We start from the raw sequence: 24,292 nt of genomic DNA, 5'->3' as shown, positions 1-24,292 counted from the left end.
GCTTATTTATGCCAATTTCAGATCGTAAACAAATTTGAAACGCGAAAAAGAACACGCACACAACACCTTCAACGTAACGCTATGCAACAATGTGCAAACACAATCTATTTAAAATAATAATGATGATGAAGTGATTATCTGGCATTTTTGAAAATCCAGCGCCCCCTTCCTCCAAAGCAGCCGGATAATCGATTCTATATTGATCAAGTATGTCCACCGTTTTGTTTTGTTAGAAACAATTGTTTTTGCTCCAAATTCGATTTGCTTCATTTACTGCCCGTTTTAATGTAATTTTTACGTCATTGTTTTTATCCTATTGTCATTTCGGTGATCCAGCTCACTTGCAAATGAGACTCTGCTGTGTCCTCACCCGGTCAAACAAAATAAGCTCGATACTTCGGGACAGACCTACACATGCACAACAACAACCGCGACTGCCTCCCACTGCCCAGTAGCGTCCTTCGCGAGCCTCCTCCACAGAGGCCGATCTTGACACCGCTGGTACCAGTCATCGACAAGTCCACTCAGCTCCACGTCCTCCTGTACCACATCACTCCATCTCTTCTCTAGCCCGTGCCGCGCCCGTTTAGCCCTCTCGATCCGGCCGAACAAAAGCTGTTTCGGCATGCGGTGGCTGGGCATGCGGGCTACATGACCCAGCCAACGCAGCCTTGCCTGCCGGAGGAGCTCACACACACACACGTGGACACACGTGCGCACGCACGCGACCGCTCACACTCGTCGTAGAAGCCGTAGATGCGGTTGATGCTTGCGCACTCGTGGTTCCCGCGCAGCAGGAAGAAGTTCTCGGGGTACTTGATCTTGTAGGCGAGCAGCAGGCAGATGGTCTCCAGTGACTGCTTGCCACGGTCCACGTAGTCGCCCAGGAAGAGGTAGTTGCTCTCGGGAGGGAATCCGCCGTACTCGAACAGGCGCAGGAGGTCGTAGTACTGTCCGTGGATGTCGCCTGCACAAGCGAGCGCAGCACGTGCGTACGGGCGTGCGTTCAAAAGTCGAAGGGCGCCACGTGGCTGTGTGTGTGTGTGGGGAGTGGTGGTGGAGTGGTTAGTGCGCTGCGCTACCAACCCGGCGATCCGAGTTCGATTCCCTGCTCACGGCCGCCAGTGACGGATAATTATCTGAACCGGTTCTGGGCCTCCTCGAGGTCGACAGCCTCACACGACTACCTCGTGAGGTGTGTAAACATCGCCAGTGGGGAGACAAAGGCGGTCGGGTGTGGTGCTGGCAACCCACCCCCTCGTGTGCCATGCCGGCCTTCATAGGTGCTCGCTAACAGCACTCGCCCCAAGCGTCTGAAAAAAGGCTACACGGTGGATCTTTGTCTATGTGGGCGTGGGCGTGCGCTTCTTGTTTGTAAAACACAGCAGCTCCCATCCATCAGGCGAGGCAGTTGACGTCTCACCACCGTGGCACCCACCAACACGGGTCACCATCAGCTGGCAGCTGCAGCAGGGCCTGGCTTGCTACCCGTCTGCCGGTGAAAACAAGTTGTCACGGCTTTTGGTGGCCCTGGCCCGGGCCGTGGAACTCACCGCATATCTTGAGCGGCGCTTCCAGCTCGAGCAGAATGGGCTGCGAGAGGAAGATCTCGCGAGACTTGATGCACAGAGCGCGCACCTCCGCCTCCGACATGTGCACTGTCTTGCCCGGTCGACTGCCCCTCACTGCGTACATTGGGGGGTGGGGGGGGAGGCACAAAGAGGGGTCGATCAAGTGGTGAGATGTGTTAACTACCTCGCATGGAATGCAGGAGGTCGTGGGTTTCATCCCGACCCTGACGCCTGCATATTTGGAGTTTCCATGTCTCCCTCCACGTGGTCGCGTGGATTTTTCTCCGGGTCCTCCGGTTTTTCCCTCTACATTTAGTAACACGCGTTTAGAGCATTCGTCTGCTGTAAATTTCTGCAAAATTTCTGCACTTTGCTGAGCTACCATTTGCACCAAGGTCACTTCTGAAAAAAAGCTGCATAGCTCAGTGGGCCTTAACCTGGTAAAAAAATAAACATTGTTTTTAAGTTGATTTTGTTAAACCACGTGAGCATTCAAGAGACCAGGACGAGCCTCATTTGCATGAGTAACCTGGGTCACCAACGTAACAATAGCAAAACAAATAACGCACAGCAATGAGTAATCCCAGTTGAGTAATTTGCAGGTTCTGTTTGTTAGTGCTGCTACCAGTTACATGGTGTGTTGTAACTGGTAATTGGCCATCATCATCATCTCATCATCATCATCAGTGAGATGAGGCACATCATGAAGCTGGCCGGGTGGCTAGATCTGCAATGAGCTGAGAGATTGTCATCATCATCATCATTGCTGTTATGATAATCAGTCAGTCAATCCACTGCTGGATGAAATTGTCCCCAAGCCGTCGTCACCACCACCACCTTGCACGATATCACAATGCAACAATGCGCCATCATCGTCATCGTTATTTATACCGCCCCTCCCGTGCAGTACGTCTCCACTGTGAACGGTTCCTTAAAAACACCTTAAGTCAGTTGCGACCAACTCCAATTCGTGATGTCCGCAACAATGCTGCGGGTTCTATGGAGAACAGCTTAAAAGAGTGAAACTAATAATTCAAATATGGGTTCAATTTACTAATTGGGAGCTCGGTTGTAACGAAAACCGGGAAGCAATGTAACTCTTCAGGATTGGGATTGTGTGACCCCTGCCTTGACTGATTTGTATTTCCCATTCTCTTGCGCTGATGATCCACTGTTGATGATGGTAAACCGTCAGCAATCTCCCTCGATTGTGGAAAACGAAAGACAAGCCACAGTCGTGGAATTGTGGCCAAGCAACCCGAAACTTCGGAACGTTCAGTAAACCGCTGTCGTCTGCGGCTCCTTCAACGGAGGAATGAAAAGAACTATAACAGATGTTCAAACTAGATTCGAAGCTTTCGTGACTGCAGGAATTACTCTTTGGTTCTTTCGGTAAAGTCACGTGACTTTACCGAAAGAACCAACGAGTAATGTTAACTACCTTGCCTGGTATACAGGGTTCCATCCTGACGCTGACCCTGACACATGTATATTTGGAGTTTGCATGTTCTCCCCGTGGTCGTGTGGATTCTTCTTCGGGTCCTCCGGTTTTTCCCTCCACATTTAGAAGCATGCATTTAGAGTATTTGGCTGCTATAATTGTCCACATGATAAGCCACTTTGTTTGAAATATCATTTGTGGCCAGGTCGCTTCTGAACTGAAAACGAGCTATATAGCTAAGTGGGCCTTACCGTGAATTGTATTTATTTACTTTAATATTTATTTAATTTTATTTAGTTGAATAGTTTCCTGAAGCATTCTCGTGGCTAACAGATCTCGACACTGGCATTTTATCTCCTGAACATATTGCCATCATACGCAATTATTGAATAGTTAATAAAAAATATAAACAGTATTCAGACATTATGCACATGCCATAAATATTGCCTGTTTGTCATCATTATGATGATCATCATCATCACCATCAGCCAAGATCGATCCACTGCTAGGTAAATGCCAGTGGTGCAACAGAATTACAGCAACATGGACATATTCAGAGGGCAACCCAAAGCGCACGAGCCAGCTGGGTTTATGAACGTTTTCCACGGTCGACTTGGCACAAGCGATAATTCAGCTTCCGCCTCTTCCTGGTATGGCAGAAAGGGCCTTAACAACCCGTCGGCGAGTTTACAAGATGAAACATTATTTCTGGCTGTGTAGAATTGTTTGGAGAGCGGACGATGGCACGTGCGTTGCCGAACCGAGTGTTTACACTGAAGCCGGACCCAGTCACTGGTGTTCAAAAGCAGAACCGACGGACTTTAAAAAAAGAGCCGACCAGCTGGTTCAGCGGTCGCGTGAGCGGCTCCCAATCGCAAGGCTGCGAGTTCCAATGTTGAGCGGGGGGGTTGTGACTCGTCCAATCATCTCTTCGAGATCAATAGTAAAAGAAAAAAATGAATACCACTTTGTGGAGACGTAAATAGTGGTTTTGTGTGTGCCGTGGATAGACTCGTCCCTGTTGTAGCAATGTAGAAATTCCACCACCGGTGCAGAGCTGTAAACGGGAAATGAGCACCGCCAACACAGCGCTTATGTGAAAGGGAAATCGCTTTGACTTTAAACGTTACAGCAATCTGGCAAACGCGCACCAGCTTCAGATTTAATGGGAATGATCAGTGCAGAACAGCCCCATGAAGCCGCACGGCAACTAGCAAGAGTGTCACAGTGCTGGACATTTGGGCAAATCGTCAATAAACATTCGCGTCACAGTAACCGAATAGCATGTGTGCAATCAGCACTTGCCCAAGATGTCAATGTTCCAGTGAAGTTCTCCTCGTGCAGGGAACACCATTAACAAATCATGAAGGGGCGCCACGGTGGCTAGGAGATGTTATCCACCTCGTCTGGTATGCAGGAGGTCGTGGGTTCGATCCCGACTGCTGAAGCCTGCTGCTGCTGTATATGTGGAGTGTGCATGTCACTCTCCCGATCGTCGAGTCAATTTTTCTCCGGGTCCTCCAGTTTTTCCCTCCACATTTCGATAACCCAGTTTATTGAGCTATCTTTTGTGGCCAGGTAGCTCAGTGGGCCTTACCTGGTCAAATATTTTTTTTCTGGTTTTCTAGTTTCTCCATGCCTATCCATGAAAATGCATTCTCGACCCGAATGCAGTTACCCCACGGATGATGCAGACACTTATATGGATAAACGCGACTAACAGGATTAGCTTCAGCGCATCCCGGTGACTCCTCATACCCATATAAAGCAGAGGTCTCATAATCCGCATTGATAGGGGAGGATAATCCCGCGGCGCACCGCAGAGGTTTCACCAAAACAATCCACAGGAACGACGTTCGCGCCGATTGCGGTGCCGCCGATTGTGGGAGGAAAGAGACGAGAGATTAGTCCGCAAAAAGGAGGATATCCGAGACCCAAGTCTGCCATATGAGGGCTCTAGCTTTGTTCGACGATTATTTTTGCTTGCATGTACGTACAGTTGAACTTCTTTCGCGCCGTACGTAGCCAACCGTTCTAATCGTTCATTTCAAAGCCCTAAAAAACAAAACCGCTAAATTATTTCTACTGAACAAATCAAAGCAGCGACAGCTAGTCTGTGCTGATGACAAGCATAAAACAAGAAAAAAAAATGCTAAATTAAATAAAAACATTACCTCCACGTTTCCCTGCAGCTCCGCTCTGCAGCTCTGGGTTGACCCCACAAACTTTTACAGGTCGTGAGTTGTTGTTTTGCGATCCACGAAGTGTTCTAAATCCGACGGCAGCGTGCCGGCGGATCGCGGGAGACAGTCGTGAAGCACCGATAGCGCGCAGATTACATGGATTCGCCGATTGCAGCACATTTTTTTTGGGGAATTCTGATTAACTTTAATAGGGAACAAAAAATCTATTCGTGCGAAAATGGTAGGGTTTCCGCGACCTGACTGCGGGGTGCGGGTAAGAGTCTGTCCGCCGTTTTTATTAAATCTTTTATATTAAGTTCGCTTGCTTGCTTGCTTGCGTGCTTGCGTGCTTGCTTGCTTACGACCGTGCAAATCTTTCGGTCGTTTTTTAACCCACTTCCCGTGATCCAATCGAGCTGACATTTTCCACACAGACTCGTTGTGCGTGACAATTAATTTTCGTGAAAAAATTTTCCAAAATTTTACACTGTTTAGGGAAATTGTTTTAAATATTTAATTACCAATTGCTTAATGCTGGCAGACAATCATCTGACCCATAGGTGGCAGCCATCTCAAGCCAGAGGACGAGAGGACTCTAGCCGCCACGCATATAAAGGATTTATAGTGAAAAACTTTGTTTTTACGGGTTAATTTTTTTATCCTTGTGGTGACCTGTGTGTGGTTGCTTTGTATCGTATCTGTAATCAGGTGAGAATCCACTGATACTGATAAGTGCTCTGGCAAAGTGTGACTTTGAGAGTAGAAAGGGGAATTTTATGAAGTGTTCCATTGTCAAAAAATTACCAGTGATGGAAATCTTAGTTTTTAAGATACAACCTTGGAACACAAGAGGCTAGAATGAGCTCATTCTTAGTGATCTATGATATCACTCATTCGTTAATGTCCACCACCCAGCAGAGAGCCCACTTTGTATGGAGACACAGGGAAACCTCGGCTAGCCAGATTCTGCGTACTGTATAGCTGACAGCACACACACACACACGCTGGTCTATACAGAACACACAAAGATCCCCTGTATAGCTTTAACAGACTGTAGGAGCAAGTGCTGTTAGCGAGCACCTATGAAGGCCAGCATAGCACACGAGGGGGTGGGTGGCCAGCACCACACCCGGCCGCTTTTGTCTCCTCAGTGGCGATGTTTACACACCGCACCAGTTACTCGTTTGAGGCCGAGTCCACCTAGAGGAGGGCCCAGGATAACCTTCAGTAATGTTGGCCGTGAGCGAGAATCAAACTCGGGTCGCCGGGTTCGTAGTGTGATGCGCAGACCGCTACGCTACCACATCCCCACAGCACACACACACACTCGGTATTTGCTATGGCTTGGCATGTACAGAACACACACGTACACTACACACATTCATATAGCCATGCTCGCTGCTGTTGAAATGGCGGCTGGCTGGACCTTTCAGCTGGCCAGAGCAGGGCTCTTCCACTCACATTATTCCAGTTACCTGAGGCTCCGCTCTAATTTCACTTTGCCTTCGCTTGACTTCTCATCAGAGATGCATCAGAGTCGCTAAGCCACACTGGCAAGCCCAGAGCCACACACAGAATTTCCACATTCTCTTTATCGCTCTCACCTGCTTATCGAGGTCATCCAGATATTGACAGCACAGCCACCGCTGAATCTCCACGAAGCGGCACTTGCTTCGATGATGGGCTGGGTTTCCCCCGATCGGATTTAAACCTTGCGTGATTCCGAGTGAGAGCCGAGTGCCCTGCCTCAGTGCCGGATTAGCGAAAGAGCCCCCACAGAAACTACCGTGTGGCTTCTAGACTTGAAGCTTTCGTGACTGCAATGATTCATATTCTTAGGTTTTTTTCGGTAAAGTCACGTAGGTAAAAAATTAAAATTAATAAAAGTAACATAAAAAATAAAATAAAAATCACGACGTTTCGGAGGCAACACAAGCTTCCGTCTTCAGGTGGAACCGTCACAGCAGTCGTGCTGTGACGGTTCCACCTGAAGACGGAGGCTTGTGTTGCCTTCGAAACGTCATGATTTTTATTTTACTTTTATTTTACTTTTATTAATTTAAATCTTTTACCTACGTGACTTTACCGAAAAAAAACCTAAGAATAATACCGTGTGGCTCTTAACTGGAATCGAACCTTCACCCTGTAAGCTGGGATGAGTCGATTTGGGTCGATTTTGTTGTGGTTGATCACTCGGGCGACTTTAAACTAAACTACTAAACTATGTTTTATTTTACCAGGTAAGGCCCACTGAGCTGTATAGCTCTTTTTCAGAGACGAGCTGGCCACAAATTATATCCCAATGAATTTATAGCAGCCAAATACACTAAATGCATCTTTCCAAATGTGGAGGGAAAACCGGAGGGCCCGGAGAAAGATCCACACGACCGTGGGGAGAACATGCAAACTCAAAATATACAACAGCAGCAGGCGTCAGGGTCGCGATCAAACCCACGACCTCCTGCATACCAGGCGAGACAGTTAACATCTCATAGCCACTGCGTTCAAGGTGGCGGCTGCCACCACAGCCGCCTCCTGAAGGCAGGAAGACCTCACGAGCCACGGCCAGCATGACAGCATCGAGGGGCCAGACCCTGGCTTGCCAGCATAAGGCAGTACAGAAAGTTGCGGACTAATATCATCTGTCCCTTCTTATGGGATAGTGTTTTTACCCGCATTGGTTTTCTCCAGGTGCTCCGGATTTCCCCCACATGTATCTCTGAAGATTTCCGATTCTGTAAATACACTAATTGGCTGAAAACATCCTTATATACCGAGAACTGAAGAGCAACTTTCCATCTTGCCTGTGGTTCCTCAGCGATTGTGAGATGCATTTTCCACGAACGACGCTGTTTCAAACGGATCTATATTTTTATCCGTATTATTAAATGATGCTGACGACATCACCATACCCTACCCGTCACCTCCCGTCCAGCGGCACATGTGAAAAAACAGGGAATGTGGATTTCCCCGTCCCCCCCGTCCCCCCACCTATCGATTACTGAAATAATCAGACGGCTCTGGCTGTAGTTCGTACAACGTGCGTCACTGAAGGGGATAGAAACCTCAGCAGGGCCACGCCTCATGGCCAGGCAGCATCATTCCCAGGCAACGTCATTTAAAACACGCGCACACACATACACCGGGTGGCTAAATTTAACGTTCACCAAAAAAAAATGTATTAAAGACCTTCTCACGTTTCAAATGCACACGCACATGCTGTGTGGGTGTGCCTGTGTGCATCTCCCACCCGTGAACGGGGGGGGCGATGTTACGGGCTTTGACATGTAATCGTTGGAGAATGTTAATTCCACATTAATCATAGGGAGCGTTTGTAACCCTAAAAAAAAAACCTAATATTAATCCCTCGTTATCCAGTAAAAGCTCAGCAGGTTTGCCACGAGTGTCCGGCGCTACAATGTGACCAATTATTTGCCGTGTAGTGAAGGGGGTCAACAAAGTGCAAAATGAAATGACATCTTTGGCCTTGTGGCCCAATGTTTCCCCGTCAAAATGTGACTTGCTAATCCCATGAAGGGGGATCAACAAGTGACATTTCTTTGGTGGGCAGATTTACATTGCACGCGCGTTAAGAGACACCCGGCCACTGACGTGGGTGCTCAAGCGTTTCGCGGCTGCGTCCCATATCGAGTTGAAGCTCATTTCGTTTCTGAGTGTGCAAGTTATAGATGGTCCAAGGGAAGGCAGTACTGTACGTGGAAATTTGTGAAGCAACAAACATATTTTAAATCGGTTCAACTTTCTGAGTCTCGACAGAGTCAGACCCGTTGCATTAACTGCTGCTGGGTTGCCCAACGATGTGAGCAACAATCTGTAAAGCAAACCAAGAGTATTCAGAAGGAACCCCATGCCACCGTCATAGATCATTGTCTATTTACTGCTGGATGAGAGACCTCTCCAAACCGTTACCATCCACCTTCTGTTTGCGCTTTGATTTTTCTGTTTGCGCATAGTCACTTTAAGATGTTTTCTTGTTCATGTTTTAGTTTTTTTGTTTTTTGCGGTTGCACCCGATTCAAGAGCTGAATGGCTCACAGGGCTGTACCAAATAAATGAAACTGAACTGAACCTTCACTCCTGCACGTGAACTGATCTCATGACTCCATCTCTACGGCGGTGGACCTAGTGCTCGCTCTTTTCCAAGCGTAGTGAATTTGCTTAACTGTCTTTACGATGCTTCCTTGATCCGTGTGTGTTCCTTTGTCAATCTTCTCAGTGTGACTCGGCATACTGCAGCGTACTGTATACGAGTGGATTGAAACAAAAAAATCCCCAAGGTCAACCAACCAATTTTACGGTCCTGTAAGCCCCGGAAAGGTCATTGTAGGTCCAATGAGACATTTGTCAAGATAGTATTAGGTCACTAACTGTGTAGCAGTGGGAGTAGGAGGTGCTGTGGGCGTGGAGGTCTGCATACAAACACAAATATTACAAACACATCCACTTTATAATGTCATGTAAATAGCCATGTAAGAAATGCAAAATCATGCGAATAGCATCTGTAAAAAAATATACACTGTCTATGGGAGCTTTTTGCCAGTAACAATATGATGAAGAAATAAGAATATGTTTTACCCTTTCTGGCAGTAAAACAGGTGTTAAGATGATCAAACACCAAAGAGAAACCTTTTGCAAGGTATCAAGTCTGCATTAGCCACACGAACTTGCGGAAAAAAACATGCATATTTTTTTTCGGTTTAACACGTAGGCTTTCGCGACCAACATTATTGATACATTTTTTCCATCAACATGTGACCACCAACTATCCACACAGCGTGAGTAGGCCCTCACCCAGCAGTGGATCTGACAAAAGTAAGTACAGTAAAACCTTAGATTGTGAGCATAATTCGTTCCGGAAACGTGTTTGTAATCCAAAGCACTCGTATATCAAAGCACTCGTATATCAGTTGCGATCACGTGACGCTCAGCAGACAAAGCGTCTACACGTACTAATCGTATTGCAAGACCTCGCTCGTTGATCAAATTAATATTTATTTTAAAAAATTGCTCGTCTTGAAAAGCACTCGCAGACCAAGTTACTCGCAATCCAAGGTTTTACTGTAGATGTATACGTACATAAACTTTCTATACACAGTAAGTTGTTAAGCTTCTGCTGCTACTCCAATGGACTTATAACAGATTTCTGAAAAATAATACGTTCTATTTATAGTCACTTCAGAGTAAAGCAATGATACGGGTCAAACATCTCAATAAACCTTTCCTCTGAATGACATAAACACCAGTATACACACACACACGAACATACACGTACAGCCAGAGTGAAATGGTGACACGGTGGTTAGCGCCCTTTGCTATGAACCCAGCGACCCGAATTCAATTCCAGGCCATGACGAGTATCACTGCTGAGTGGGGCTGCAAACGTGAGCACTGCCTCCCCACCTACACCAGCACGCGCTGCCCGGCGTGGTGAAGTACGGCCAATCAGCCTCTGCAACCCGCATGGCATGGGGAGGCCCTCATCCAGCAGTGGATTGGCAAAAGGCTGAACCCATATACATAGTATTTCCAAGTGGCACTCTGGATACAGCGTTCATCTCACAGTTGAGTTGCGATTACATCTTAGGGTCATACTGGCCCATCATTATCCGTAAGACTCAACGCAGAAGACCCTGAGTTTGATCTCCCACGAAGCTCATGGTCCGCCCTAAACCGCATCCGCTGCACACACCATGGCAGCAGCAGATGCGGATACCTGATGCCCAAATGGAAAATGTGTAGCAGTGTGCAAAGTATATAATGCCGCAATGACTGATCCACAAATAGGAAGGACAGATCGCAGCGATAAACTCCACTGTTCCCGATGCGGTTATCTGGCCTGACCAGCTGAATCTGCATATCGTCGTCATCAGCCACACGTAAGATCGTTATCCCTCCAGGGTAGATAGAATACGTGTCACCACTCCGTGGTCTATGGCTTTTGCTCCATGCAGTAGTAATGTATGTAGGCTGCTCCCTGCCATGGGAATATGGAATTTCCAGGGCAGCCAACATTGGAAATGAGCACCACCACCACCCCAGTTCTCCTTGTCTGAGCATCAAATGCATCAATTATTTCTTTGATGTTATGCTGCATCCGGCGGGGGCAAAGATTACAGTTCCACACGGCCGCTCGTGTCTTTTACCCAACACACATTGTGTGGGGGCTGACGGGCAGGGCATAAATTATGAACGCTTGCGATGAGGATGACACATTCTCATGAGAGTGGGAGGTAGGGGGGTTAGTGCAGGGAGGGGCATCACACTTACAAACGCCACAGGCAAAATCTTTGCTCGTTTTCTGAGCACGAGTAGCAAGCTGTACTAACTCTAGAATACCGTACAGAATCCGTACAGAATTAGATGCTTTTGATTTTTATTTTGACGCGTAACAACAAATATATATAGGCGAGCTGTATCGTCACCGTATTTATGCTGCTACTTGCATTCTACACTGCGTGTTGTGCAGTGTTATATCATAACTTTGTCCAACTAGGGCCCATATTAAAAAAAAAACTGAGGTTTCTTGCCCATAAACATCTGGCAGTTCACCAGCATTGCTCGAAGCAAGCTTGACTCTGCTAATGAGACACTGTGTCGAAAACTGGCCCAGAGTTTGTCAAGCAAAGCTGCTGAGGTTATGCATTCCCAGAAGATTGTATGGCTGATGGAATGTGGAGAAAATTATAGTTTTTTTTTTGTAAATGGAGGGGCAGATACGTAGGGGAAGTGTATTGCTTGCGTATTTGTTATTCTCCACAGTGATGTGAATGAGTATTGCGTTATATACAATATAAATGTCAACGCCATCGCTTCCTTCCTTCTGCCAAATTCTAAGCGGAGGTACAGAAGTACGACTCTTACAGTCTCGTCACCATCATATATCTCGATAAACAATTAACACATCCTCTCCATGGAACCTCTCTTACAGTCTCAAGGACGCCACAAGTGAACCCAGTTCGCTGTGAAAGCGATGGGCCCACGCCGTTAGTGTTGGCGAGGTTGGTGTTTGAGGTGTTCGTGGAAGTGGTGATGTTGATGGTGACAGCGGAGATGATGATGACAATGGTGGTCTTGTTGGAGATGGTGTTGAAACAAATTTGTTTTTACATAGATGTTTATTACTGTCCTTCCCCTGCACCTCCGATTAGCAGGGTTGGCTTCGTACGGTGTAAAAGAGGTTCAACATACGTACAAACATGTAAATGTGACCACATCTGAAGTGGTACGAGTGTTGTTTTTGGTGTTGTTGGCATTACGAATGTTGATGATATTGGGGGTGTTGATGGTATTGGTGTTTACGGTTTAGGCATTATTGATGGAACTTTTTTTGCATTATTGGTAATGTTTATGTGAATGGTGTTCGTGACAATGGCGTCATAATAATAATGCTATTTACCGAGGAAAGCCTCACTAAGTCTCAACACTATTCTCAGGAAGGTCCTGTATTGAAAAGTTTGGCTGCTATTAATGTGCTCTGAAGAAGGGCCGTTACCCAAAACATCGCTAATTACGTTTCATTTTTATTTTAAGGCATTGACCTTGTTGAGTTATTTTTTTAAATCATCCCCTTCAGAGGACCCAGAAGGGGAAACACGTGCTGAGGGAGGTATTTATGATCTCGATGGAGATGTTGCACTTTGCAGGAAGTTCAGAGAGACGGGAAGAAGTCGGACTGCTGCCCCTCCCCCAGACACCTGAGACCCCAGACAGGCCAGGGAGCACTTCAGGTCCCCTTCCAGACACTGGGCATCTTCTTCCAACACTCTGCAAACTGCAACCACGTGGTCCAATGGAATTTGAAAAACAAGCTCAAATTAAACTCCCAGTTTAAGATACAAATAGGCGCATCGTATTCCCAAAATGCACTGCGTGTTTGTGTTAATGTGTCTCGAGGGTTGCCTTGTCTTGTTACGCATTTCACGTCAAAAGCCAAAGTGTCTTTATGCTCAAATGAGCAAAAAAAAACAACGGGACTCATCTCATCCCATCTCCACGGATGGGCCGAAAGCAGTGCTGGAAATTCCACATGTTCATGGCAGTGGCCAGTCTATCCATAGCACTACACTGGCAACTGCCACATTGCTGTGGAAAGTCAACGGTCGGCATCCGATACTACTTGAACAAAAAAACAATTGAGATTTGGGGCACTACAGTAGCGAGACGTTAACTTCCTCGCCTGGTATGCGGGAGATCGTGCGTTCGTTCCGACTCTGACGCCTGTATATCTGGAGTTTGCGTGTTTCTCTCCCCATGGTGGCGTGGATTTTTCTCCGGGTCCTCCGGTTTTTCCCACCACATTTAGAATGAGTGCTTGGCTGCTATAAATTTCCACATGATGATAAGCCACTTCGTTGAGCTATCATTTGTGGCGAGGTCGCTTCTAAAAAAAGGGCTATTTAGCTCAGTGGGCCTTACCTGGTAGAATACAAAATGTGTTTAGTTTAAAGTACTGTACTGTATATTTTTGCACATAGACGGTACACAACACCGCAAAGATGAGCAAGCAGCACGTCCTATGGAAGCCGTGACATGGCGCTTCACCTGAACCTCACCTGACACAAATCAGCTTGACACTCACCACTGTAACCTGATATTGACACGAGACACTCCCCACTTGGTATCTGGTGTCAGGCGAGGTTCAGGGAGGGGATCGTTGTGACACATATAGGCTTTGCCCATAGAACGGGCTGCTCTCTACAATACATATAGAGACGGTGGTTACAGCAATCATAATACAATAAGCAAGCTTCGTCAAGGCCATGGCGCTACCCACTCGTTGCGATTAGCCTTTATCGAGAGGGCTATTGTCAATTGCAAGACCGTGATGAATGGTGATGGCGTGCGGTGACTTTCATCCAGCAGTGGACACAAAAACGATGGCTCATGACGATGAGTTTGCACAGCAATGCCGCATGCACGTGGGAGTTAACACGAATGCGGTACGCGTGCTTCGTTGTGTTTGTAAATGGCACTGTGAACGTACCATGAGAAATATCACAACTGTTTGGACTGTGTATATGGCACAATCAATAACACGACAGAGACGCCGCAGTATGAGTGTGTGTTTATAAAGGAGTACAATGATACTATACAGTCGTGACCAGCATTTACAAATGAAAGGTTCACCGAGTCAATGGGGGTTCTTCCATTGGAATGTTTTTACTTGTCGATTCCATTAATGTTTAGCATCTGGGAGGAAATCAGAGTGCATGGAAATCTGAATATTTATTGAAACTGGAGGAATCTGATGAGCTATAAATCTCTGTTTTCACAGATGTCCAGCATTTTCACAGATGTCCAGGAAGAAAAACTGATATGCATTGACAGGACAATATTCGAAGCTCCATACAAATAGATTAAGGAATCTATTGCTGTTCTGCCATCTCCTGGCTTTCGGAAAGCACGATGCACACGTAATCCACTGCTGGTTGAGGACATTCACCAGGCCATGGGGGACATGGGGATACATTTGACCATACTTCACCACGCTATTCAGTAGAGGTTAGTGAAGGCGGGCTGTATACACTCTGGAGTATGGCGTAGTGGTGCAGTACAACTATGAATTTAGATGCACCACCTACCATGTGGCCCTGCGACGTGTCACACCTCGTTATGCACAGCAGGTGACCAATGCAAGCACGATCCAGGCCTAAAAACCCTGCTTAGCTTTCGTGATCTGAATGGGATCAGGCACATTCCGGGTGAATGTCCCAGGTGCATACATATAGTCAGAGTGCAGTTTAAAACATTTGTTGCGTTCAGCTTGTTGTCCTTCACCCGCATCTCGAATTAGCACGGTTGGTAGGCTTTCGCGAACAATATTATTCATGATCAGCGTTTTTGGGTTAGATAGCGTTATTTATACTCAAAAATTGTAAATGTTGTGGTTTCACTCTTCAACACACCGGTGAGCTAAAGCAGTGAACTAGTTGTCTTTTGTCAACGTGACACTTTTTTGCTGATTGGCCGTGTCGGGTGGTGGAGGGTTACGACACATTTATAAATAACGCGATCTAACCCAAAAACGTTGATTACGTACGATGTGCGAAATAAGTTCACCGTACATACATTACAGCACGGTGTACCAATGTGCAATGCACACACACAGGCAAGATTATCAGCGTGCACACAATACTGCACTGTTTGAAAATAACACACACACACACGGTGCATTGGCTGCACATAAACAACAAGTAGCACACACACACACACATGTGCTCTGCAAGCCTGCACACACACACACAGGCGCGGAGCAATCACACTTCACATGCAGTTCACGTACAATGACAAACGCAATGATTCACGCACATGCTACCCTGCCACAGTGTGTGTGTGTGTGCCCAACAAGGAGCACTGTGGATAAGTCATTCATGTGCGCACTGCATTACAATTATGTGCAGCGCTCACAGTGTCACGCATTAGCATCGCAAGTGTCCTGCAAATTGTGCACAACACACATTAGCACCATACAGCAACGGCTGCATAACACACTCACACATTTGTCGAGGAGATCATAACAACAGTGACTGCTGTCCACAAATATATATTGTCAGAATACAATAGTAGATCACGTTTTCGTCCATTGTATGTGGAAACTTCTTTCGCACCGTACGTAGCCAATCTTGCTAATCGAAGGTGCTGGGGGGAGGGCAACTGCCTCAACACAAAAATTATTTCTTAAAGAAATGAGTTTAATCAGAGGCTCCGTGGATTTTTGGTTTAACGAAAGGCTGGATTTGGATCCGAGTTAGGATACAGAATCGGTAATAATGATTTAGAGGTTAGGCTTAAGGGTTTAAGATTAGGGTAGGTTTTAGGGTTATGAGTGAGAGTTGAGGGAATGTGGTTATCGGTTATGTTTTGGTATTTGGGGTTAGGTTTTATGGTTAGAGTTATGGGCTAGGGTTATGGGGTTGGGATTTGGGCTTAGGGTTTAGGGGCCAGGTTCAGGGGTTAGAGGTTTTAGTTTGGGTTTCGTTGTAAGCTTTTCGAGGTTAGGGCTTTATGGGTTGTAAGTAAAGAGTGCTTTACATAGATTTTCTTACCCTGTAACTGCAGGCACAGGTAGCCTCAGTCTGATGAAATGTGTTATATATATACTGTATGCAACACACCCCTGCATACATGCTCATATGAGGTCACAACAGGCTAACACAGCACAGCTATCATAACGCATAATAGGGCGCTGCGGTGGCTAGGAGATGTGAACTACCTCGCCTGGTATACAGGAGGTCGTGGGTTCGATCCCGACACTGACGCCTGTTGCTGTATATTTGGAATTTGCGTGTCTCTCTCTCATCATCATCACGGTGGCTAGGAGATGTTAACTACCTCGCCTGGTATTCAGGAGGTCGTGGGTTCGATCCCGACACTGACGCCTGTTGCTGTATATTTGGAATTTGCGTGTCTCTCTCTCATCATCATCACGGTGGCTAGGAGATGTGAACTACCTCGCCTGGTATACAGGAGGTCGTGGGTTCGATCCCAACACTGACGCCTGTTGCTGTATATTTGGAATTTGCGTGTCTCTCTCTCATCATCATCACGGTGGCTAGGAGATGTTAACTACCTCGCCTGGTATTCAGGAGGTCGTGGGTTCGATCCCGACACTGAAGCCTGTTGCTGTATATTTGGAATTTGCGTGTCTCTCTCTCATCATCATCACGGTGGCTAGGAGATGTGAACTACCTCGCCTGGTATACAGGAGGTCGTGGGTTCGATCCCGACACTGACGCCTGTTGCTGTATATTTGGAATTTGCGTGTCTCTCTCTCATCATCATCACGGTGGCTAGGAGATGTTAACTACCTCGCCTGGTATTCAGGAGGTCGTGGGTTCAATCCCGACACTGACGCCTGTTGCTGTATATTTGGAATTTGCGTGTCTCTCTCTCATCATCATCACGGTGGCTAGGAGATGTGAACTACCTCGCCTGGTATACAGGAGGTCGTGGGTTCGATCCCAACACTGACGCCTGTTGCTGTATATTTGGAATTTGCGTGTCTCTCTCTCATCATCATCACGGTGGCTAGGAGATGTTAACTACCTCGCCTGGTATTCAGGAGGTCGTGGGTTCGATCCCGACACTGAAGCCTGTTGCTGTATATTTGGAATTTGCGTGTCTCTCTCTCATCATCATCACGGTGGCTAGGAGATGTGAACTACCTCGCCTGGTATACAGGAGGTCGTGGGTTCGATCCCGACACTGACGCCTGTTGCTGTATATTTGGAGTTTGCGTGTCTCTCTCTCATCATCATCACGGTGGCTAGGAGATGTGAACTACCTCGCCTGGTATACAGGAGGTCGTGGGTTCGATCCCAACACTGACGCCTGTTGCTGTATATTTGGAGTTTGCGTGTCTCTCTCTCATCATCATCACGGTGGCTAGGAGATGTGAACTACCTCGCCTGGTATACAGGAGGTCGTGGGTTCGATCCCAACACTGACGCCTGTTGCTGTATATTTGGAGTTTGCGTGTCTCTCTCCCCGGTTTTTCCCTCCACATTTAGAATCAGCATCACGCGTTTGGAGTATTTGGCTGCTGTAAGTGTCCACGTGATAAGCCACTTCGTTGAGCTATCATTTGTGGCCAGGTCCCTTCTGAAAGAGAGCGACACTGCTCAGCAGGCCTTACCTGGCAAAATACAAATACCACATAGCCCCCAGTTAACCTTCGCTTAATGGGAGGTCACCGATTCTCCTATGCTGCTCGCAATGTCTGGAACTCTCCCTGCCCCCAATGAAAGTCCAAGCTCAAGAACATCCTTATCTCCTTTTGCCTCTGTGACCGAGTTGCCCCCTGTCACACAAACATACCCAACTGGTTCTCCAGTGTCGTGCCATGTTCTCGCATCTATACACGAAATGCATCACATTATGCTGTATTGTATAGTGCTGTCATAATGTGGTGCAGAATCAGAATACGTATGCATAGTGGAGGAATCCGATGAGCTACAAAGCTATTTTTAAATCCTTTATATTAAGTTCACTTGCTTGCTTGCTTGCGCGCTTACGACCGTGCAAATCTTTCGGTCGTTTTTTAACCCACTTCCCGTGATCCAATCGAGCTGACATTTTGCACACAGACTCGTTGTGCGTGACAATTTATTTTCGTGAAAACATTTTTCCAAAATTTTACACTTTTTAGGAAAAATTTAATTATATTTAATTTAAAATACCGATGTGATAAAAATGAAACTCTTACTCAAGAAAAACAGAAATGAATAATAAAATAAAACCGATGCCACGCATATAAAGGATTTATAGTGAAAAACTTTGTTTTTACGGGTTAATTTTTTGCTCACATACGTCCAGTACAATCACAAATGTCCAGTACAGTAATACAGTTCAGTACTTTCATACATTACACATTGCATAGATGTGTTACAATATACCACAATACAGCATTGTAAAGCGTGTAAATCTCAGTGACATGGCACAGCGATGTTTAACAATTCACACTTTATTCTGCACATGCCTGAACACTGTAATCCAATACAGAAACGCGAACTCTCGTGCAAAGACTTTTTTCTAAATCCAGTGCTGGATGAGCACCTTGCCACGACGAGCTAGTCGGCGTACATCATGGGGGTTAATTGACCATACTTCACCACGATGACCAGTGCTGGTTTGTGAAATAGGGGGGGGGGGGGGCGGACACATAGAAGTACAGCACAGCATAGAAGTACAGCACAGCAAAATGGATTTTCCTGTTGACCGTGTATTGCAGATTTGGTTTCTTAGTGGCCTGTAGAATAGTTGTATTTCAATGCAAATGAAGGTGCAATTGAGTGCTTTGCGAAGGTAAATGTAATAACATATACAAAGCTGTCAACCCGTACGGTTTACCCCGTATTCTTGTACAGGGAAATTGGGTTTTCACGTCCATACGGCGTACAGCCGTTTCATTACGGCAATTGTCTATTTGTGCTTTTCCCTTGTGATGGGACATTGTGGGATGAACGTTGAGATTTATAACGGCACGGGGTGACCAATAAGATCTAAATTGGTCTGTAATAAGTTAGGCACTGATAAGGGCTTTACAGGTATGGAGTTGTGAGTGTAGTGGTGGTGAGTGTAGTGGTGAGTGTACTAGTGGTGAGTGCAGTGGTGGTGATTGTCTATTTGTTTGTGTTTCTCCCTTGTGATGGGACTTTGTCGGGTGAACGTTGAGATGTATAAGGGGCACGGGGTGGCCAGTGAGGTCTGAATTGGTCTGTGATAAGGTAGGACACTGATAAGGGGTTGGCAGGTATGCATCTCGTACTGGATGTGAATGTGCTTTAACAATGTTTATTACAGAACGGCATTGGAATTACAGTGCACATTGCAGCGTATTAATATTGTACAATTGACAGTGTAGGTAGAACTGTAGTACGGTTATTCTACTATATAGTGTGGTACATTATGACAGTAATAACACATGCTGTGTACTCTATTGCAACGCCACTATTAGTACACAGTTTGGACACGAATGTTATAGTATGAACCTTAAGGGTAACATAGTATGAACTCTAACAACACACAAGAATCGGTGTTATGAACACAAATAAGTAGTAATCACAGTACTGTACTGCATTACTGTATTGTACCGCGGTACACACTAACGCAAGGGACAATCGTGCTTTCACATATACATGTTTACATCAGCGGCGATGTCTAATGATAATACTGTGTAACAAATGTTTATTTAGTTTGTTCTTGGGTAGTAAGTGTTATTTCCTAATTGCTTATGCGTCATAAGTACAGAAATGGCTATCATTCCCCACAAACTTTGCTTTCCTGACCAGGACAGTGATATTTTGAACTTTACCTATTTTCCAGAACATTCCAGATAGATTCAGTGCTGAGTAAACTTGGAGTAACTTCTAGAATATTCAAGTAATATAAATAGTAGTATAAATCCAGGGGCCTTAAGCCCTCCAGTTCAGTTTAGTTCCAGCTGTCTAAGTGGATACGTATCTGCATTTTTCTGCGATGGCATCAAGAGGCTGCAAGCATCCGGCAGACGCGTTTTGCTACGTCTGCGGCCAATTTATCAAGACGAGAGCGAAGAAGTCCTCTGTGGAAGCATCCGCTAAGATGTGTGAGGCCTACGAGGCATATTTCGGCGTGCCTGTCGGGGATCAAGACAAACCCAGGGCACCTCATTTCACCTGTGAGCAATGTGAAAGGTAAGATGTACAATTGTTGCTCGGAATTTTATGTTATAAAATTTTAAAAAATGTTAAAAAAAATTTACTTTGAAATGTCTAAATTTTTTTTAATGTTATTGAAAAATATATCATATATATGAAAAATGTTGCGAGAATCTCTTACACATTAGTCATGGGTGAAATAAATTTAATTTTTGTAGGATGGTACAGAGGGGAAAAGAGAGCCATGAAGTTTGCGATCCCAAGAATTTGGCAGGAACCCACTGACCACTCAAGCAACTTCTACTTCTGCATGGTGGACCCTTCCAAACGTCGGACTGGCAAGAATGCACCTGCTATCACGTATCATCCATCGCGCCGATGCCACACTGCCATGAGCTCCCCGTACCCACTCCTCCAGAGAGAGAGAGCAGCCGTCTTTAGAAGAGAGCAGCAAGTCAGAGAGCGAGGAAGACGACGTAGATCCAGATGACAATTTCAGAAGTGGAGCTGAGGAGAGAAACCCGTACTACCCCAACCAAAAAGACCTCAATGACTTGATCAGAGATCTTGGTCTCACCAAGTCCAATGCAGAGCTTTTGACGTCTAGGCTCAAGCAGTGGAACTTGTTGAATGAAAGTGTGCAAGTCGCAGATCAGAGGAAGTGTCATCAACCTTTTTGCAACTTCTTCACCCGTCAAGATGGGCTCTGCTTCTGCCACAATGTGACCAGTCTGTTCGAGGCAATCGGAATCGCCTGTAACCAGAATGAGTGGCGCCTCTTAAGTGACAGCTCATCCAGGAGCCTCAAAGCCGTGCTGCTCCATAATGGTAACAAGTACCCGTCTCTTCCCCTGGCTCACTCGGTGCACCTCAAAGAGGATTACAACAGCATCAAGAGCTTGCTGGATGCCTTGACGTATGATGAGTATGGCTGGGAGGTCATTGTAGACTTCAAAATGGTGGCATTCCTGATGGGTCTCCAAGGTGGTTTTACCAAGTTTCTCTGCTATCGTTGCTTTTGGGACAGCAGGGACATCAAGGTGCACTACCACAGGCGGGACCGGCTACAGCGGACCGAGTTCTCTGTGGGGAGGAACAACGTCAAGTGGGAGCCACTGGTGGACCTCCGGAAAGTGCTGATGCCACCACTGCACATCAAATTGGGCCTCATGAAACAATTTGTCAGAGCTGTAGATAAGGAGTCGGCAGCCTTCAAGTACCTTCAAGACTTCTTCCCTAAGCTGTCTGAGGCAAAGGTCAAAGCCGGTGTCTTCGTCGGACCATAGATAAAGAAGATTCTGGAGTGCAATGAATTCCCCAAGAAGCTCACTAGTAAGGAGAAAGCGGCTTGGGACAGCTTTGTCGCAGTGGTTCGTGGCTTCCTGGGCAATCACAAGGTCAAAAACTATGTGGAGCTGGTTGAGACTCTGGTGAAGAACTACGGCACAAAGTCCATATCCTTGATGCTCATCTTGATAAATTCAAGGAGAACATGGGAGCGTACTCAGAGGAGCAAGGCGAGCGCTTCCACCAGGATATACTGGACTTTGAACGCCGCTACCAAGGAAAGTATAACGAGAACATGATGGGAGACTACATTTGGGGGCTGATTCGTTAAAGTGATTTACAGTATAATTGTAAATCTCGAAAAACTACTCACTTCTAAATCTTTTGTAGTCATCTTTGTTTTACTTTAGTATAAACTCATGTTAATTTTGATTCATATGTTGTTTTTTCTGATTTTATGTGAACGAAAAGACACAAATTCGCCCGTCTTCACATTGAAAATAGGTACATTTCAAAATATCACTGTCCTGGTCACAAAGAGCAAAGTTCGTGGAGAATAATAGCCATTTGCTATACTTTTTAGGCATAAGCGATTACGAAATAGCACTTACTACCCAGGAACAAAAAACTGTGTTACACAGCGTAATGCAATGTAACACATTATGACAGTATAACACCATGACGTAGAGTTTAGTGCATAATTATGTACAGCAGCACGTGACGGACTACATCTCTGACGACAGCACACAACACAGCACAGCACACACAACACAACACACACAACACAGCACACACAACACCGCACCACACCACACACAACACAACACACACAACACAGCACCACACCACACATCACACACAACACAACACACACAACACAGCACACACAACACAGCACAGCACACACAACACAACACACACAACACAGCACCACACCACACATCACACACAACACAACACAGCACACACAACACAGCACACCACACAACACGCACAACACAACACACACAACACCACACACACAACACACACGACACAGCACACACAACACAGCACACCACACAACACACACAACACAACACACACAACACCACACACACAACACACACGACACAGCACACACAACACAGCACACCACACAACACACACAACACAACACACACAACACCACACACACAACACACACGACACAGCACACACAACACAGCACACCACACAACACGCACAACACAACACACACAACACCACACACACAACACACACGACACAGCACACACAACACAGCACACCACACAACACACACAACACAGCACACACAACACAGCACCACACAGCACACACAACACAACACAGCACACAACACGCACAACACAACACAGCACACCACACAACACGCACAACACAGCACACACAACACACACAACACAGCACCACACCACACATCACACACAACACAACACAGCACACACAACACAGCACACACAACACAGCACACCACACAACACGCACAACACAACACACACAACACCACACACACAACACACACAACACAGCACACACAACACAGCACACCACACAACACACACAACACAACACACACAACACAGCACACACAACACAGCACACACAACACCACACAACACAGCACACACAACACAGCACACACAACACAACACACACAACACAACACAGCACACACAACACCACACAACACAGCACACACAGCACACACAACACAGCACACACAGCACACCACACAACACGCACAACACAACACACACAACACAGCACACACAACACAGCACACACAACACCACACAACACAGCACACACAACACAGCACACACAACACAACACACAGAACACACACAACACAGCACACACAACACCACAACACAGCACACACAGCACACACAACACAGCACACACAACACACACAACACAGCACACACAACACCACACAACACAGCACACACAGCACACACAACACAGCACACACAACACAGCACACACAACACAGCACACCACACAACACACACAACACAACACACACAACACAGCACACACAACACAGCACACACAACACCACACAACACAGCACACACAACACAGCACACACAACACAACACACACAACACACACAACACAGCACACACAACACCACACAACACAGCACACACAGCACACACAACACAGCACACACAACACAGCACACCACACAACACACACAACACAACACACACAACACAGCACACACAACACAGCACACACAACACCACACAACACAGCACACACAACACAGCACACACAACACAACACACACAACACACACAACACAGCACACACAACACCACACAACACAGCACACACAGCACACACAACACAGCACACACAACACAGCACACCACACAACACACACCACACAACACACACAACACAGCACACACAACACAGCACACACAACACAGCACACACAACACCACACAACACAGCACACACAACACAGCACACACAACACAGCACACACAACACCACACAACACAGCACACACAACACAACACACACAACACACACAACACAGCACACACAGCACACACAGCACACACAACACACACAACACACACAACACAGCACACACAGCACACACAACAC

At 46.3% G+C, this 24,292-nt stretch overlaps 1 protein-coding gene across 1 annotated transcript in view; it reads right to left on the bottom strand.

Annotated features, from left to right (window-relative positions):
- The window catches only part of LOC144943242 (serine/threonine-protein phosphatase PP1-beta catalytic subunit-like), a 46,240-nt gene that overhangs the window by 18,005 nt on the left and 3,943 nt on the right, over window positions 1–24,292 (bottom strand). The window contains exons 2-3 of the mRNA XM_078870554.1: window positions 1,554–1,685; window positions 737–967 (exon numbers count right to left, since the gene is read on the bottom strand). Of these exons, the coding sequence (XP_078726680.1) occupies window positions 737–967; window positions 1,554–1,685 (363 nt within the window). The remainder of the gene's footprint in view (window positions 1–736; window positions 968–1,553; window positions 1,686–24,292) is intronic.

The sequence above is a fragment of the Lampetra fluviatilis genome, chromosome 30, assembly GCF_964198595.1.
Source record: "Lampetra fluviatilis chromosome 30, kcLamFluv1.1, whole genome shotgun sequence".
Taxonomy (NCBI): Eukaryota; Metazoa; Chordata; class Hyperoartia; order Petromyzontiformes; family Petromyzontidae; genus Lampetra; species Lampetra fluviatilis.
Note: the sequence above shows the minus strand (reverse complement) of the source record. Positions and strands in the feature narration are given on the sequence as shown.